This window comes from Peromyscus californicus, unplaced genomic scaffold (assembly GCF_007827085.1).
Source record: "Peromyscus californicus insignis strain IS unplaced genomic scaffold, ASM782708v3 Scaffold_17__1_contigs__length_78620276, whole genome shotgun sequence".
NCBI lineage: Eukaryota > Metazoa > Chordata > Mammalia > Rodentia > Cricetidae > Peromyscus > Peromyscus californicus.
In genome coordinates this window covers 10,480,153-10,496,858 of record NW_026294469.1, presented here as the reverse complement: position 1 = coordinate 10,496,858, position 16,706 = coordinate 10,480,153, and the positions used below count along the sequence as shown (strand labels likewise).

The window sequence follows — 16,706 nt, the reverse complement described above, 5'->3', positions numbered from 1 at the left end:
TTAAAATGTGGTGGGTTGATGAGAGCTTCTTCTTCTTCTTCCTTTTTTTAAAAATCAGAGTGTAGAATAAATTCAGATACAAAGTATTAGGCTTTTAAAGACAAAATAATGACATGGAAAGATCATTGGGTTGTCAGAAAACAATGTGTGTGTGTGTGTGTGTGTGTGTGTGTGTGTGTGTGTGTGTGTGTGTGTGTGTTGTGTGTGTGTGTGTGTGTGTGTGTGTGTGTGTGTGTGTGTGTGTGTATGTATGTATGTATAGTAATTCTCTGAGCTTTATCTCGTTTGGGATGTGGGTAGACAGACTCTACACGAATACCTTTCCAGTCCTAACATCAAATCCTTGTGTACCGTAAAAGGATATTGAGGTATTTTGGTCATGGGAAAGGCATGCTGAAATTATAGGTTTGAAAGCTTACTTGGACAATAGTCGGTAGGAGCAGTGGGAAGACTTAGAAATTACAGGCTGAAGGCTGTTGGGTCCTATGCACCAATCAAAGTAGAGGTGAGAAAGAGCTAAGTAGATGCAAAGGCAGTGAGAGCCACAGGGAAAGATCTGGATGGACAGGATCTGCAAGGTTAGAGAGCAGATGGGATGCCAGATAAAGAGCAGGAGGGGTCCCTGGAGCTAGCAGTCCTAAAGAGTGGACTAGGGCCAGAGGTAGGACAATGTTCAAGGTGCTATAGGAATACCATTGAGCAAAACCCTAGCTTGGGTATGTAATGTCGAGGTGCATCCACTCCTATAGAACTGTTAAAATCATGGGAGAATTAGATACTTATAAAGAGGAGGGTGTAGTAAAGAAACAGCCTGTGGGTGAGGATGGCACAGGGAACTCCTACATTTGTTTATCTGGGAATAAGTGCAACGTGGGGGTGTGGGGAGGGAGGGAGGGAGGGAGGGAGGGAGGGAGGGAGGGAGGGAGTGATGGTAGTGGTTGTGAAGAGGTCGGAGAGAGGGAGAGAGACACAGAGAGAAAAAGAGAGACGGGGGGGGGGGAGAGAAAGGACAGTAAAAGGGAGGGAGGCAGATGGAAGGAAGAAAGGCAGAAACAAAAGTGTGCCATGTGGACCGGAGGAGATAAAAGGATCCGCAGCTGTCAAAGAAGGGACGTTGAGAGACTGATGAGACACGAAAGTCAGATGATCTGAAAAAACGGAACTGTGAGAAATTTGAGGAAATAGTAGAGTTTCAGTGTCCTTTTAGAGGACGTTTTCAGGTAGACAGGACAAAGATCAGCCCTCTCAAAAGAGAATAAGGGGTGGAGAGGAAAGGAAGACAGAAAGTTACTTTCCCAGGAATTTCGATGATAAAAAAAGAGAAAGACCAAATGAGCTTTAGGTGTGGGAATCAGCGAAAACTGTGTGGGTGAGGGAGATACTATGTTTGAAGGTTGAGAAGGGATTTTGATTGGAAAAAAGCCATGTAAAAGAAGTGTGACAGAGAGAGCAGAAGAAGACAGGCTGGGAAAGAGCAAAGAGAGAGGAAGGATGGGTAGAGAGAGGAAGGATGGGTAGAGAGAGGAAGGATGGGTAGAGAGAGGAAGGATGGGTAGAGAGAGGAAGGATGGGTAGAGAGAGAGAAAGGATGAGTAGAGAGAGGAAGGATGGGTAGAGAGAGGAAGGATGGGTAGAGAGAGAGAAAGGATGAGTAGAGAGAGGAAGGATGGGTAGAGAGAGGAAGGATGGGTAGAGAGAGAGAAAGGATGAGTAGAGAGAGGAAGGATGGGTAGAGAGAGGAAGGATGGGTAGAGAGAGGAAGGATGGGTAGAGAGAGGAAGGATGGGTAGAGAGAGGAAGGATGGGTAGAGAGAGGAAGGATGGGTAGAGAGAGGAAGGATGGGTAGAGAGAGGAAGGATGGGGATTTTGATACATTCATAGGGGAAGCAAAGTCAGAGAGAAGGTATTCTAAGTGACAGAGCCCTCTTCCCTGGCATAGGTATGGTGATTTTCTGATGACGGTGGAGTAACTTGGGCTCCGAAACAATTCTGGATTTTGTGCAATGTGGACAGTTATGGAGATTCCCCCTAGAGACATGGGTTGTTAAGGTGTTTAAAAAGACTCTGTTCTCTTGCCCACTGAAAATTTAATATGTCTGAGCCACAGTTTTGTCACAAACATTGAAAACTAAATTCTCTTGGCGTCCAAAAGTTCTGTAACAACAGTAAGTAACTCATCTCAATGAGCTCTTCCCTTCACATCTGCTTCCACAGCCAATCAAAATATATTTATTTTAAAGCCACAGGATGCAAATTCATGACATTTTTAATGATTATCCAGTTAAGGTAAATTTCAGCAAGTTTTTTTAAAATTAAAATTTGTCCTTTCCATGTACTAAAATTTGACTTGAAGGGTAATTTCTTGCTGAGGAAAATCTTTTGTATTTAATAATAGTGAGATAGTGGCAATTTGTTGAAAAAACTGTCTTTGTTAACTATTAGGTACATCACAAGGATAAGCTAGAAAGAATAGTAAAATAAAATTTGTTTCTTAACCAAAAAACAAAACAAAACAAACCAACCAAACAAAAACAAAAACAAAACAACAAAATCCTTCTTTTGTCTTTCTTTGACAAAGGATGTGACGTTGGGATTGGCCATACCTTAGTGGGTTAATTTCTCATATTTATTCACAATTGTTCATTTCTCTGAGAAATGTGTACTACAATGTTCTAAGACAGCATAATGGTACTAAAACAGTGGTTCTCAACCTGTAGGTCATGACCCTTTGGGGTCCAATGACTGTTTCACAAGGGTCATATATCAGATATCCTGCATATCAGATATTCACATTACTATTCATAACAGTAGCAAAATTACAGTTATAAAGTAGCTATGGAATAATTTTATGGTTGGGGGGTCACCACAACATGAGGAACTGTGTTAAAGGATTACAGCATTAGGAAGGTTGAGACCCTGAAACTTCTGGTAAGCTTAAATGAAATTTGAAGTGGATGCAACACAACACCACAAAACATTAGGAAAAGGCAACACAATTATTTCTACACTGATTACCTTGAGAGGATATTCTTTGGATTATGTGTGAGAAAGGAAATTTGAGCTACCCCCAATTTCCCTTTTGGTGTTTCTGTTCAGTAGAGTGAGATACTGAGACTCTCAGTCTTGTATGGAGTCTCTTTGTTGAGAGAGCTGTGAGTGATCCAAAGGTTAATCAGACATGGAGCTTGCCTTCAAGTGACTTAGAGTCAAAGAGTTTCACAAGCAGCAATCAGCTGTTAATTTGTAGGGATGTGATTCTAATTAGACAAGTATAAAAGACTGTACTCCACGCTCATGGAGCAATTAAGAGCATGGATCACCAGCCATTGGCATGAGAAAGGTTGGACCTGTCTAGGTCCATTACAAGAGTTTGCACGCCAAGCATAACTAGAATGGGCGGTATGACCCAGTACCCTGGAGGGTGTTAACTCAGCGGAAGGAGCAGAAGAAATCTAAGCACAATGCCTAGCAGATCAAGCTTCCTGCCTGTATGTTAAGCAATGTCTCTTCTTATGACATCAGATGTTCGGCACCAGAGTCCTTGTTGAAATCACAGTAGAGAAGTATCAGAAAGTAAGAGACATGCACAGGGACCCAAGTGTCCTTTGTCATCATCTGCCAGCATCTTCCAATAGCTGCATCTTGATTCATCCCTCCAGCATTTATGTGTTAGCTTTTCTTGTCACTGAAATGCCTTCTACACTGTCACAGCCCTCATTAAGTGGGGATGGATTTGACTCCCCATTTGTGGAAAGTGGAAGGAAGAGGAAGATTTTACTCCTAGATTTTCAGTGAATAAAGAAAGCTTTTGCAAATACCACATCTGTGAAGATGATCCTGCTTAACTACAGTTCCTGTTTCACTAACCAGAGGAATAGAAACACCCATGTCATTCCCTATAAAACCTTGGGCTGAAATGCTCTCCTCTGCAGTGCACAACAATTTAATATATGTGCAGGAAAGCGTCAGAGTCCCTTCAGGATTGTCTTCTGTTGGGTCTATGCCAGCTGTTTAGTACTCTTCTTGGTATCAGTGAACTTCAGTACTTTCTTTTTTGGTGTCAGTGAATGTAAATAAGAGAACTTACAATATCAGGTTCAAATAAAGAAAGTTAATCAACTGTGTCATAAATGAGTACCATTTTAACGCCTGCTTGTATTCTTAAAAAGTTTAACAAAGCTCAAATTGTAGGGTTAGTTTATTGGGTGTTAGTTAATTGAATGAAGTAGTAATCTCATAAAATTATCATGAAAAGAGTAAACTAGAGCCTGGTCTAGTGGTGCATGCCTGCAACCCAAGCATTTAAGAGGCTGAGACAGGGGAACATGAAGCTTAAGACCAGCCTGGGCTACATAGTGAGTGCAGGCTAGCCTGGGCTGTAGAGTAAGACCTTCAATCAAAAATCTAAAATGAAGAAAAATCCAAAACTATGATTAGCATCATTTTTGTTAACAGATAAAATAAGGTTTTTTTTTTATCTGTTCTTTGAACTTAATCTGCAGAATGTGCCTCAATAGAAAAGGATGTCATCAGATTTGTGCTCATGTTTAGCAGAGTAGTCAGACGTGGTGACTTTGCAGGTGATTTTCCCAGCAATCCCCAGAGTTCTCAGATCTTACTGTGCTCCTTCTCATGGAGGTTAAGGATTTCCTTTCATAATCGTCACATCCATCTGCCCAGATTTTTTTTTCTGTTTGATGCACAGGTATAACACTGTTCTCTGGCAGGAGAAAATTATAACTACTCCCTGCATATAGATAGATGGATGGATAGATAGATAGATAGATAGATAGATAGATAGATAGATAGATGGATGGATGGATAGATAGATAGATAGATAGATGGATAGATAGATAGATAGATAGATGGATAGATAGATAGATAGATAGATAGATAGATGGATAGATAGATAGATAGATAGATAGATAGATAGATAGATAGATAGATAGATGGATGGATAGATAGATAGATGGATAGATAGATAGATAGATAGATAGATAGATGGATAGATAGATAGATGGATAGATAGATAGATGGATGGATAATAGGAGAAGGAAGGGGAGGAAGAGGAAGAAGGGGAGGAGGAAAAGGCAGAGCAGAAAGAGGAGGGGGGAAAGAGTCAACCCATGCCTTCAGCTTGTGGTGCTGTAACAGATGTGAGCTACCATCTGTCCTGTCCAGTAGAAGTCTGGATTGGTGGAAAGCTCATGCAGCAGCCTTGGTCCCTTTAGGAGCAGCTTCTCTGCTTAGTCTCTGTGGTCTAACTTACTAATTTGGACAAGGCTTAAAGCATCCACTACCACATGTGCTGAGCAGGTCATGCAATATACCACCAACACATAGTTGCTAAGCTCTCTAAATAGCTTTATATGAAAATATTATCATTTTAAACATCTTAAATATATTTGCATTTTTCTAAATGTATTCCTACCATGTATTTTCATTTATTGACTTTGAGCAGTGAAGACTATAAAAACTTTATTTTTTTTACTTATTTTTAACCTTTTCCTTTGATAAAGAAAAACACACTCAGACTAGAGACAGAAGATGGGATTGCAAGTCATCTGCTAAAATTAGTAGTGAAAATAGGACCTTCAAAACCTTCAAAAGTGAAACATCTTACCAAAAACGCCATATTAACCTGAAAATAAAGTGTTTTAATTCATTATAGTAAAGCTTTCTAAAGATGGGCTGGCACAGTGGTAAAGGGCACACACTGCTCTTCCCGAGGACCTGAGATCAGTTCTTAGCACCCACATTCATTGACTCACCATTGCCTATAATTCCAGCTCCAGGGAACCCACACACTTTTTGCATACATTTACACAGACTCACACGTACATACACATAAGTGAAAACAGATAAATACTGTAAAGTATCTGAGAAATTTGTGCTAGATTCCGCAGTAAATATGGTCACAGACTCCTCCTCTTCCCAAAACTAATTCACAGACACAGACACGCAGACAGACAGACAGACAGACACACACACACACACACACACACACACACACACACACACACTATCCAAGCTTAGAGAGTAAAGTACAAATCCCCAGAAGTTTCTCTCTCCGGCCTGACAGTTCCATGAGAACTTAGATAAAATGATGTATTTTACTGATGAATGGCTAACCAGGAAAGAACTGTTTGGAGGAATTTCATAAGATGCAATCAATTAGAAATAATCACAGAAATCAATAAATAAAGAATTACTTATAAATTCAATAAAAGCGCACAGTTGTTGGAACTGCATTAATGAATGGAAATGCTACAATAAGCCAAATTTATATGAAATTAAAAATTAAAGTATTTGATTATTTAGCAATAGACAAACATTCCTGTGGTCAAATGATCTGCTATATAATACTCATTGATCTTTGCCATAGTCCAGGTTGTGACATTAACTGAACCTAAAAATCCACTAAAAAGCCTATAGAATAAAAGTCACATTTGAAGGGCAGCTTAGAACTAAAGCCCTTGAGAGTCATTTATAACTACATGTTACTGCTCACAATTCCCTTGCCCTTTTATCATTCACTTTTGGGAACTGAACTCAGGACCTCATGTATGCTAGGCAAGTGTCCCACCATTGAACGACATCCCCAGCCCTATGACCCCTCTTAATAAATAAACTGAATTCAAATTAGCCAGCATATAGGAAACCAAAACTCTAACTTGTTACAATACAAATTCAACATTTCAGTTCAAAAATTAAGCAAGCAAAAACAGATAAGAACCACATCCTGCCAAAGCTGGAGGGGGATTTACCTGGCACTTGCCTTTTAAGATTCCATTTATCCTTCTTTGAACTTTGAGAGAGACTATAACTTTAAAGCTTACTGCTGAACATTGATATATTGGTGTGGCACCTTTATCAACTCAAGGGCGACAATAAATCGTCGCACTGCATGGTCTGAGCATCAGATGTGCGGCTTCTGTGCCACATCAGTAATTACGTTTACCCCTTAATTATGCTCATTCCCTCACCTGCTCTATTGGTTACAAATCTCCTGGACTTGCAGTTTTTGACATTAGCAATGGCATTTTAATTCAAGTTGCAAACAGCGTAGGGTTTTGGGTGTTAGTTGGATGGAGTCTGACAACATCTGGAAGGGAAGAGGGTGCCAAGACGGTGAGGCTCATCACAACAGCTGCAACCCTAATGTATATGAAGTCTTTCGTGGCTTTAAAACATGCCATCAGTCTGTCAATCAAAACACCCAAAGAAGGGGAAAGTGTTTAGACTGAAAACCCAGACACACCTGGAATATTTAATTCAAAAGCCCCATCCCCGCCAATGAGAATTTGAACAAGCAAATACAGCAACTTTAGGACTCTTTTCAGTTCAATATTTTCCCAGAGTGACCAATCAGTATCTGGGATGTCAGAGACGTGGTATGATGAGTGGACTCTGCGGCATTAATATGATCTGGAGTCTTCAATTAAAGAGAGAAACACCACTTAAAATCCCAGTTCGTAAAAAACCACCTTGTCATTAACATAAACTTTTAATGGTTTAGCAGAGAAGTGCCTGCAAATAACATTCTCTGAAAAGGCCTTCTCGATTATGCTGAGGCTAGAGGGTGAAGGGTGGCTTTCAGCAGAATCCACTTACCAGGAAAGTGAGCAGCACGGCAGCTGTTCTGAAGGAGTGCCAGTCCATTGCTGCCGCTGGCTTCTGTTACATCCACGACCAAGGGAGTTTGGCTTGTTCTTCTCTGCTCTTTTCCTTTCTCCCACTCAGCTGGTGTCTGATTAAAATAATTTCCTAGTAGATGTTCTTACATGCAGGCTTTGAGGTGTTTCTGCCTTCCACTGGGAGAAGGAGGGAAGGTACGTATAACCAGTCTGGATCCCCACCCTAAAAACTTGGGCTGGTCTCAGTGAAATGCTTGACAAGATCATCATTGCTCCCAGGTAAAAACTCAGGGACACACCCTTCTGCCAGCTGGAAAGCTGCTCTCTATTGGGGTAGGATGTGCCTCTCCTCTACTGAAGGCTTTTGGTGGCAGACAGTCAAAATGGCCAAAGCATGGGGGCTCCTGTTCATGCTGAGGGCTCCTCAGCTGCTAGGAAGTTAGCTCCTCGTCAGATTGAGAAGGCGAGTGTATCTGGAGTGTCGGTGTACGTTCATAGGCTTGTACAGCTTATGTTCAGAGCCAAACCCTCAGGTCACAGTAGAAAATCATAAGCTTTTCATTTTAGTAGATGTTAGGAAAGGTGCAGCTATTTCCTAAGCTCTTAAGAGAAAAAATTGCTAATGATTAGTGACGACTCTTTTTTTTTGAAAGCATTTCTGAACAGACAAGACATAACCCTTACAATCATTTGGTTCTCTGTGTAATTCCTTTCAGTGACCTGTTTAAGTCCCAGGAGGCCTCTATTTTCTCTCTATGGATATTTTTTTTCTCCATCTTCAATTTTCTCCTCTTTCAGTGTTCGTCCTTTGAAAATACAGTAAAGCAAACTTGAAAATTTAGCCCAGGTAGATGTAAAGGAAACAACCACAGCCCCCAGTTAAAATCCTCTTGAGGTCCGGTGTTGAAATACTAATGAGAAAACAGCAGATGCACTCCAGGTGAGGTGGGTTAAAAGTCAGTGACGATTCCCAAGCACAGGGCCAAGACTGCACACTGAGCCAATTAGAACACAGGGAAAGACTGCCCACACACGCAGAGCTGCAAGAGCCTGAGGTTAGCAAGAATGTTGACCCATACAAGGCAACGTTCAGAAACTCTCTTGGGATATCTTCTCTTAAATACTGTCTCAGGAACCCTATTGGAGCTGGATATTGCCAGCGTTTGCTATGGCACGCTGAAACAAGACCTGTGTGATAATATGTAGATTATTGTCAGAGAATGCTAAACATATCCCAGAACAGAGAGAGCTCTCTGGGGTCCAGTCTACAGAATGTTGTCATTTTGCTCTGGGTATGTGGCAACAGTTACTTGACAGTGGTTTGAAATGTCACATAACTCATTGTAGCACTCAGAGGGGTGGATAAAGGGAGCCTGTGTGTGCAGTTAGTAAAAATGCTTGTGGTAGGGATTGGCTGGTGTAAATAAACAACAAAGAGAGGAGCAGACAAAATTCCTCATTAGTAAATGAGAATGTGAGTATCCATCTATGACACCCCAAACTATGACTTAGTTTGAACAACGCATTTGTAGTTGGATCACGTGGCCAGTATCGACAGAACACTCACTGGGCACTGAAGGCTGGAGGACTGACTCTTGTAGGCTGTCAGTGGCAGCCTATCCCATCTGGTCTATCCATCTGGAATTCTGGGCTTGGTGCCAGGGAGCGCATGGACCTCCTTCATCCATTGAATTATCTTTCCCTGAGCCCATCCCTGGCTCCACCCTAACTCAAGGCCTTGTTCCAACAATCCCAACCAACCAGATGGTTTGGGGGACAGCAACTTATCTAGCAGCTTTTTGGGGGAGGAGTTAGGGTGGAGCCCCAATCTTTCTGAGTAGTGGCAGTCCCAACAGGAGAGGAGCTCCATCAAGCAAAGTGAGGCGGGTGCTTACAAATCATCCTTTCTCTTCATTGGCCTCTTTCCTTGTCTTTTCATTTTCTCAGTGCTGTCTAAGTTTCAACAATGCAGATATAGTCCCCGCTCTGTCCAATATGGAGGCCACTGACTGTTAACTGCCTGATGAGCATTTGAAATACGGCCATTGCAAGGGAGGAAGGGCAATTGTTTACTTCGTATGTAGTGCATATATGTGTTTGCACCATGTGTGCTACTTTCGTCCCCGTTTCCAACTAGCACTTAAGTTTTAAGGCAAAGTGTCTTTACATAGCTCAAGCTGGCCTTGAACTTAGCGCCTCCTTGCCACAGCCCCCCCTAGAGCTGGGCTTGGAGCTGTGTCCCGCAGTGTCTGCTCATCCTTTCATTCCCTTTCCTTTCAGAAATTCCCTGAATCCTAGGCCCAGACGCTTTCCTGCCTCTGCACTGCTCCTGTGCCCTGATGCTGAGGAGAGAAGATACCTTCAAACAGTCTGTGTAGCTCTTCTTCCCCCTCTTCACGTGTTCCCAGTTCTGTCAAGTGGTCTCCTCGTGGTGGTCCCTTCCTCATTGTGGTGAAACTGTTACCCAGTTTGCATCTGTCCATCTCCACACATTCCAAGTGGCCCCTCAGTGGTGGTGACTATGTATGTGAGTTTCATTTCATAGAAATTTCATGAAATTTGGCAGGGGGCAGAGGGTATTTTTGAGTTGGAGTTTCCCGAGTGAGCTGACCAAGTTCAACAACGGGATCAGAATTCTGGTGAAGGGATTTTCTTTTAAACCCCAGAATGTTACCTTAAAGGGATGACATTTCCGCATTTGCTCAGCACTTGGCATAGCATAGCCCTTTCTTGGAAGACACACAGACACACAGACACACACACACACACACACACACACACACACACACACACAATTCTTAAGGGTAATAGATTTTACTGAGCTTGCATTCTGTTGGCATAACTAACAGAATTCACTGCTTATCTAAGTTCGTTTGCAGAGTGCTTACAGTTTGGAGGAACCTTTGAGAATATGCTATTTTGACATATGCGAACCTCTGACTTCAATATGGGTCAAAATTATCCTCCCCAACCCTACACATTCTCTTATATAGGACCAATGAGGGGCTTTCAACTACAGTGCTGTGTAAACCCAGCCGGTGGTGAAGGCCTGTAATCCTGACATTCTGTCGTCGTCCTTAGCTACAGAGTAAATTTGTGGCCAGTTCATAAAGTTTGTTTTACATCTGTACTAACTTTCCAGGGATAGAGTGTTTCATGTTGCTCAAAATGGAGATGATGCCTTAATGAGTTAGTGTCATACACAACGATATCCAAAAGATGCATCTCTGCCTTAGATGAAAAAAAATAAAGTGCAGTTTTATGCTTATTAGATTCCTGATTCAACAAAGCTGCTTTGGTAGTAGTTATGGGGATTTTTAGGGAAGTTTAAACAGGATTATTAGAGAATAAGGTTTGCTAGGGTAGGTCACAATACATATTTATATACACACACATATATATCATATATGCTTGATTATGATTCTCTATAAGAGAATTAGAGAATAAGGTTTACTAGGGTAGGTCACAATACATATTTACATACACACACATATATATCATATATGCTTGATTATGAAAAGAACTCTTGTAATAATGTAAATTCCTTCTGATCATTCAGCAGTTAAAATAGATGAAATAAATACAGTAAAATGTTAACAACTATTAATGCTCAATGGTAGCATAAGGTATTCTCTATTTTTTGTTTATTTGAAACTTTCTATAATAAAATAAAAGTAATGGAGTAGAGTAGGTGTGAAAAATTATAAACATAGATCAAATCTGGCTCTCTGCCTGTTTTTGTCAATAATTGGAAGGCTGCCAGACTTACAGCTTCTATGGGTAATTTCGTTCTGCATAGGCAGAGTGAGTTTTGTAGAGAGCAGGGTGTCTGAAAAGCTAAAAAACATCAGTCTAACCTTTATCGACAGTGGTGACTGAAATCTGTTCAGAATGGTTTTCTTTAAGGTTTTGAGAACAGTCTGGGGACAGGTAAACAATTCGCTTCAGGTTTTTTTTCAGAAATTATTGTCTTTGCTGTGTTTTTAGAATTCAGTCCCACCATTTCTTAGGACTATTATGGACCTACAGTGGTTTGGGGGAGATAAATACAGATCACATAAGTTCCCACTCATTTCCCATTGGTTAGAGTGTGAACTGGTGCAGCCCCTGTGAAAACCAGGGTAGAGGTTTCTCAAAAATCTAGAAATAGACTGACCCTATGACCCATTTATACCATTCCTGTGCCTTGTTCCAAAGGACGCTCTATCCTAATATGGAGATGCTTCCCATTCATGTTTATTGCTGATCTATTCACAACAACCAGGAAATGGAAATAGCCTAGGTGTCCAGCAGCTGCTGAATGAATAATGAAAATGTGGTACACATACACAATGGAATATTACTCAGCTGTAAAGAAAATGGAATTGGGAAATTTGTAGGTAAATAGATGGAGCTGGAAATAACCATTCAGAATGAAGTAATCCAGACCCTGAAAGACAAAAACCTCATGCTCTCTCTCATACATGGATGCCAGCTTTGAATCTTTAGATAGCTGGGCTTAAGTTGGAGTACATGTAGAAGTCAGGAAATTAGTGAGGCCCATCGGAGGTGAATTTTATGGGAGAGGGATAGAACACAGGTGGTATGAAGAGGAAATGGGAATAATAGATCAGGAAGGGCTAAATGGGGTAGGAGGTAGGAGGACAGGTTAGAGGAGAGAGTATGGGGAGGTTTTAACACTTAAAACCTTTGAAAAATCCGCCGGGCGGTGGTGGCGCATGCCTTTAATCCCAGCACACGGGAGGCAGAGCCAGGCGGATCTCTGTGAGTTCGAGGCCAGCCTGGACTACCAAGTGAGTTCCAGGAGAGGCGCAAAGCTACACAGAGAAACCCTGTCTCGAAAAACCAAAAAAAAAAAAAAAAAAAAACTTTGAAAAATCCATATGGAAATCTATTATTTTGAAGACTTCCTAAAATACATACACATAGTAAGGAGACAATGCTTCCTGCAGACACCATAGGCTATTAAATGAAAAGCCCAGTGCTTGAGGCTCTCATCAACGCCCCAAACTTTGCAGGCTATTGTCATTGCTCTTGGTTACTCCCCAGAACTTGATTGTAAGACCATATTGCCGAAGACATCACATACTTGGATAAATGGACAATGAGAAATCAAGCTGGTACCGACATAGAAGCTTCATTCCCAAATGCCTAGATTTCATAGTGCTGGGTGTTCTACACATATGAGGGAAGGAAAGTCATGGACAGCCTCACCGGCCAACTGCGAACACTGAAAGCTACAATAACCGCTGGCTTGACAGAGGATGCTCTGGTTCAATACCAGCATGAATGTCACAGCAGTGACTGTGGTGGTGAAAATGAGAACCGCTCCCACAGGCTCAGAGGACTGAGTGCTTGATTCCCAGTTAGTGGAGCTGTTTGGGAAAGATTAGGGGGTGTGGCCTTGTTGGAGGAAGTGTGTCACTGGGGTGGGTTTGAGGTTTTAAAATACCATGCCAGACCCAGTCTCAGTCTCCCTGTCTCTCTGTCTTTCTGCCTCTGCCTCTGTCTCTGTTTTTTTTTTTTTTTTCCTCTCTCTCTGCCTGCTTGCCTGTGGATCAGGATGTAAGCTCTCAGTCCCATGCCTGCCTGCTTGCTGTCATGCTTCTTGCTATGATGATAATGGACCAAACCCTCTGAAACAGTAAGCAAGTCCCTAGTGAAATGCTTTCCTTTATAAGAGTTGCCCTGGTCATGGTGTCTTTTCACAGCAACAGAACGATGACTAAGACAGTGGCAGATCAGTTTATTACTGGATTTAAAATCTGCTCCATAACATGGAGCTCATGTTGGCATGAACCAACAACCTGTGACTTGCAAAGTCCATAAGTCATAAAACCTAATCCTTTTATTCTGCAAAATGGCCATAGTAATAAACTGTCCCCCTAAGTTCTTACCTTTATACCTATATATTAGTGCATCTCTCAGCCCTCATCAAAGTAGCTTCCTTTTGCAGTAGATGGCCATTAGCACAGAGGCCCAGAATTGGTCATGTGTGGAGAATAAGAGACTATGGAGCAGTCATATCTAAATAGGACATCTATATCACACTCCTCTTCCCACATTGTTGGGAGCACAGCATGAAGGTCTTTGTGCTCACAGGCTTCCAGACAAACAATGAATGTTAAGCTCACAGGATTGTCTTACCAATGGGAAAGATGAAAAATGTGTTCTTCTATCCAGAAAGCTGAGAATTGGAAGTGATTAACAGCCTGATGATCTGAGCTATTTGTTGGGCCAGGCCATATCAAGCTCTTACAACCAAGACCGGAGGTGGTTAGAAACCTAACTGACCCTTAGAGTCAGGGGTTCCCCAAGGTCCCACAACTAGGACCAGGAGTGGCTAATAGCCCAATGACCTCTATGCTGTCTGGAGGACCAAGACCAGAGCAGACCCTTAGGCCCTTAAGCTAGCACAGGTAGCCTATCTCTAGAACCCATCTTCTTGGAAGGAATGACATGCACCCTGAGTTGAGTGAATACACTTCCTTGTGCACTAAGGATTGTATTATCCCAGGATTTTTTCCCCAAAATTATACTGGGATTAAATGTGTTGGGAATAAACCTCCTGATATCAGACTCTTTAGAAGTCTTGATCCAGGTTCTTGAAGTCAATCTGACCCGAGTTTTCATTCTCATCTTCTTGCTGCTCACTTCTCTGTCTGACACCTGCAGAGACCCCCCCTCACCAAGGCACAGAAATTATCACGGAAAAAGAAGTGGAAACATTGTAAGGTCTAGAAGTAGTAGATGTCTGTAGCGAAACAATATCTTCCAGATATTCCAGATATTCCAGGGCTGTTGTACACATCAACTCACAGTAGCTATGGCTGTACGCATAAGACCTGAACATGATCAAGCCAGCCAAAAATCCCAGCAGGGACAGGGGAGGGGCTCCAAAAACCCCACCCCTAGCTGAGGACCTATTGGCAATTGATGGCTGCTGGGGGAGGAAGAATCTGTTTTCTCCAGGGATACAGTCTCAGGGAGGTTATCTATGCTCAAGTAGAGAGTCTTATATTCAAGAACACACAGGCAGCTCCAAGCAGACTCAGTGGATTAAAAAACAAAACACTTGCTTGGTCAGTGTTACCCCAAGGTATTTTATGTCATTTGTGGCTATTGTAAAAGGTGATGTATCTCTGATTTCCTTCTCAGCTTCTTTGTCCATTGTATATAGGAGGGCTACTGAATTTTTTTGAGTTGATCTTGTATCCTGCTATGTTGCTGAAGGTGTTTATAAGCTGTATCAGTTCCTTGGTGGAATCTTTGGGGTTGCTCAAGTATACTATCATGTCATCTGCAAATAGGGAAAGCTTGACTTCTTCCTTTCCAATTTGTATCCCCTTAATCTCCTTATGTTGTCTTATTGCTCTGGCTAGAACTTCAAGTACTATATTGAATAAATATGGAGAGAGTGGACAGCCTTGCCTCGTTCCTGATTTTAGTGGAATTGCTTTGAGTTTCTCTCCATTTAATTTGATGTTGGCTGTTGGCTTGCTGTAAATTGCCTTTATTATGTTTAGGTATGTTCCTTGTATTCCTGATTGCTCCAAGACCTTTATCATGAAGGGGTGTTGGATTTTGTCAAATGCCTTTTCTGTGTCTAGTGAGATGATCATGTGGATCAACAACAGAGAGGGAGAACAAGGAATAGGAGACCATGGTAAATGAAGACCACATGAGAATAGGAAGAAGCAAAGTGCTAGAGAGGCCCACAGAAATCCACAAGGATACCCCCACAACAGACTGCTGGCAATGGTCGAGATACATCCCGAACTGACCTACTCTGGTGATGGGATGGCCAAACACCCTAATTGTCATGCTAGAAACCCCATCCAACTACTGAGGTATCTGGATGCAGAGATCCATGGCTAGGCCTCGGGTGGATCTCTGGGAGTTCAATTAGTGAGAATGAGGAGGGTTTATATGAGCAAGAATTGTTGAGACCAAGGTTGGATAAAGCACAGGGACAAATAGCCAAACAAATGGAAACACATGAACTATGAACCAATAGCTGAGGGGTCACCAACTGGATCAGGCCCTCTGAATGGGTGAGACAGTTGATTGGCTTGATCTGTTTGGGAGGCATCCAGGCAGTGGGACCAGGTCCTGTGCTCATTGCATGAGTCGGCTGTTTGAAACCTGGGGCCTATGCAGGATCGCTTGGCTCGGCCTGGGAGGAGGAGACTGGACCTACCTGGACTGAGTCTACCAGGTTGATCTCAGTCCGCGGGGAAGGCTTTGCCCTGGAGGAGGTGGGAATGGGGGGTGGGCTGGGGGGAAGGTGAGGGAGGCCATAGAGGGGAGAACAAGGGAATCCGTGGCTGATATGTAGAACTGAATTGTATTGCAAAATAAAAATAAAAATTGAAAAACAAAACAACACACAAGAAGTTAGGAGGGATGAATGGTGGGAGGAATAGAAGAGGAACTGGAGGGGAGGGAACAGATGTGGATTTGATGAAAACATGTTATAAGCATGTATGAAATTATCAAACAATAAAAACAAATTTTAAAAGGTTCTCATCACAAAGATGATGGCAATTTGTCTAGACCTTAAATTTCCCTTTTAGGATAATAATTTCCATATTAAGGAAGCTAGATGAAGAAATCTACAAGGGAGATTTGGGATTTTCCATGATGACCATGCTCACCACAAATGGAGAACAAAGGCAGAAAGGAATTTTTATTTCTCAAGCCGTTAATTGTGAGAGATTGGTGAGGGACAGAGCAGGGACTGACTATGAAGGGTTCTGATGGCCCTGATGAGGAATGAGTATGATGTTCTACGGCACAGAGATCCACTGTAAGGTATTAGCCTGTCAACATTATGTGTTATGAGTTTGTCCAGTAAGCTTTGTGAGGAACAGTTAGAAAAGAGACGCTAGGGAGCCACTCTGGAAGCAATCATAATAGTTAAGGCAATGAGCCTGAGCTAGGAAAGGATGCTGGAGACATGATGGAGTTGAAGTAGATCATCCAAGTGGAGGCTACATGGGAGTAGAGGATTGGGGAATTGAGGGTTTGGGAGGAAAACTTTCTTTCTTTAGAAATTAGATGCAAAA

General features: G+C 42.0%; 1 protein-coding gene across 1 annotated transcript in view; it reads right to left on the bottom strand.

Moving 5' to 3' along the window:
• The window catches only part of Dsg1 (desmoglein 1), a 70,448-nt gene that overhangs the window by 24,497 nt on the left and 29,245 nt on the right, over window positions 1-16,706 (bottom strand). Inside the window, exon 6 of the mRNA XM_052742748.1 lies at window positions 7,132-7,204. Within this exon, the coding sequence (XP_052598708.1) occupies window positions 7,132-7,204 (73 nt within the window). The remainder of the gene's footprint in view (window positions 1-7,131; window positions 7,205-16,706) is intronic.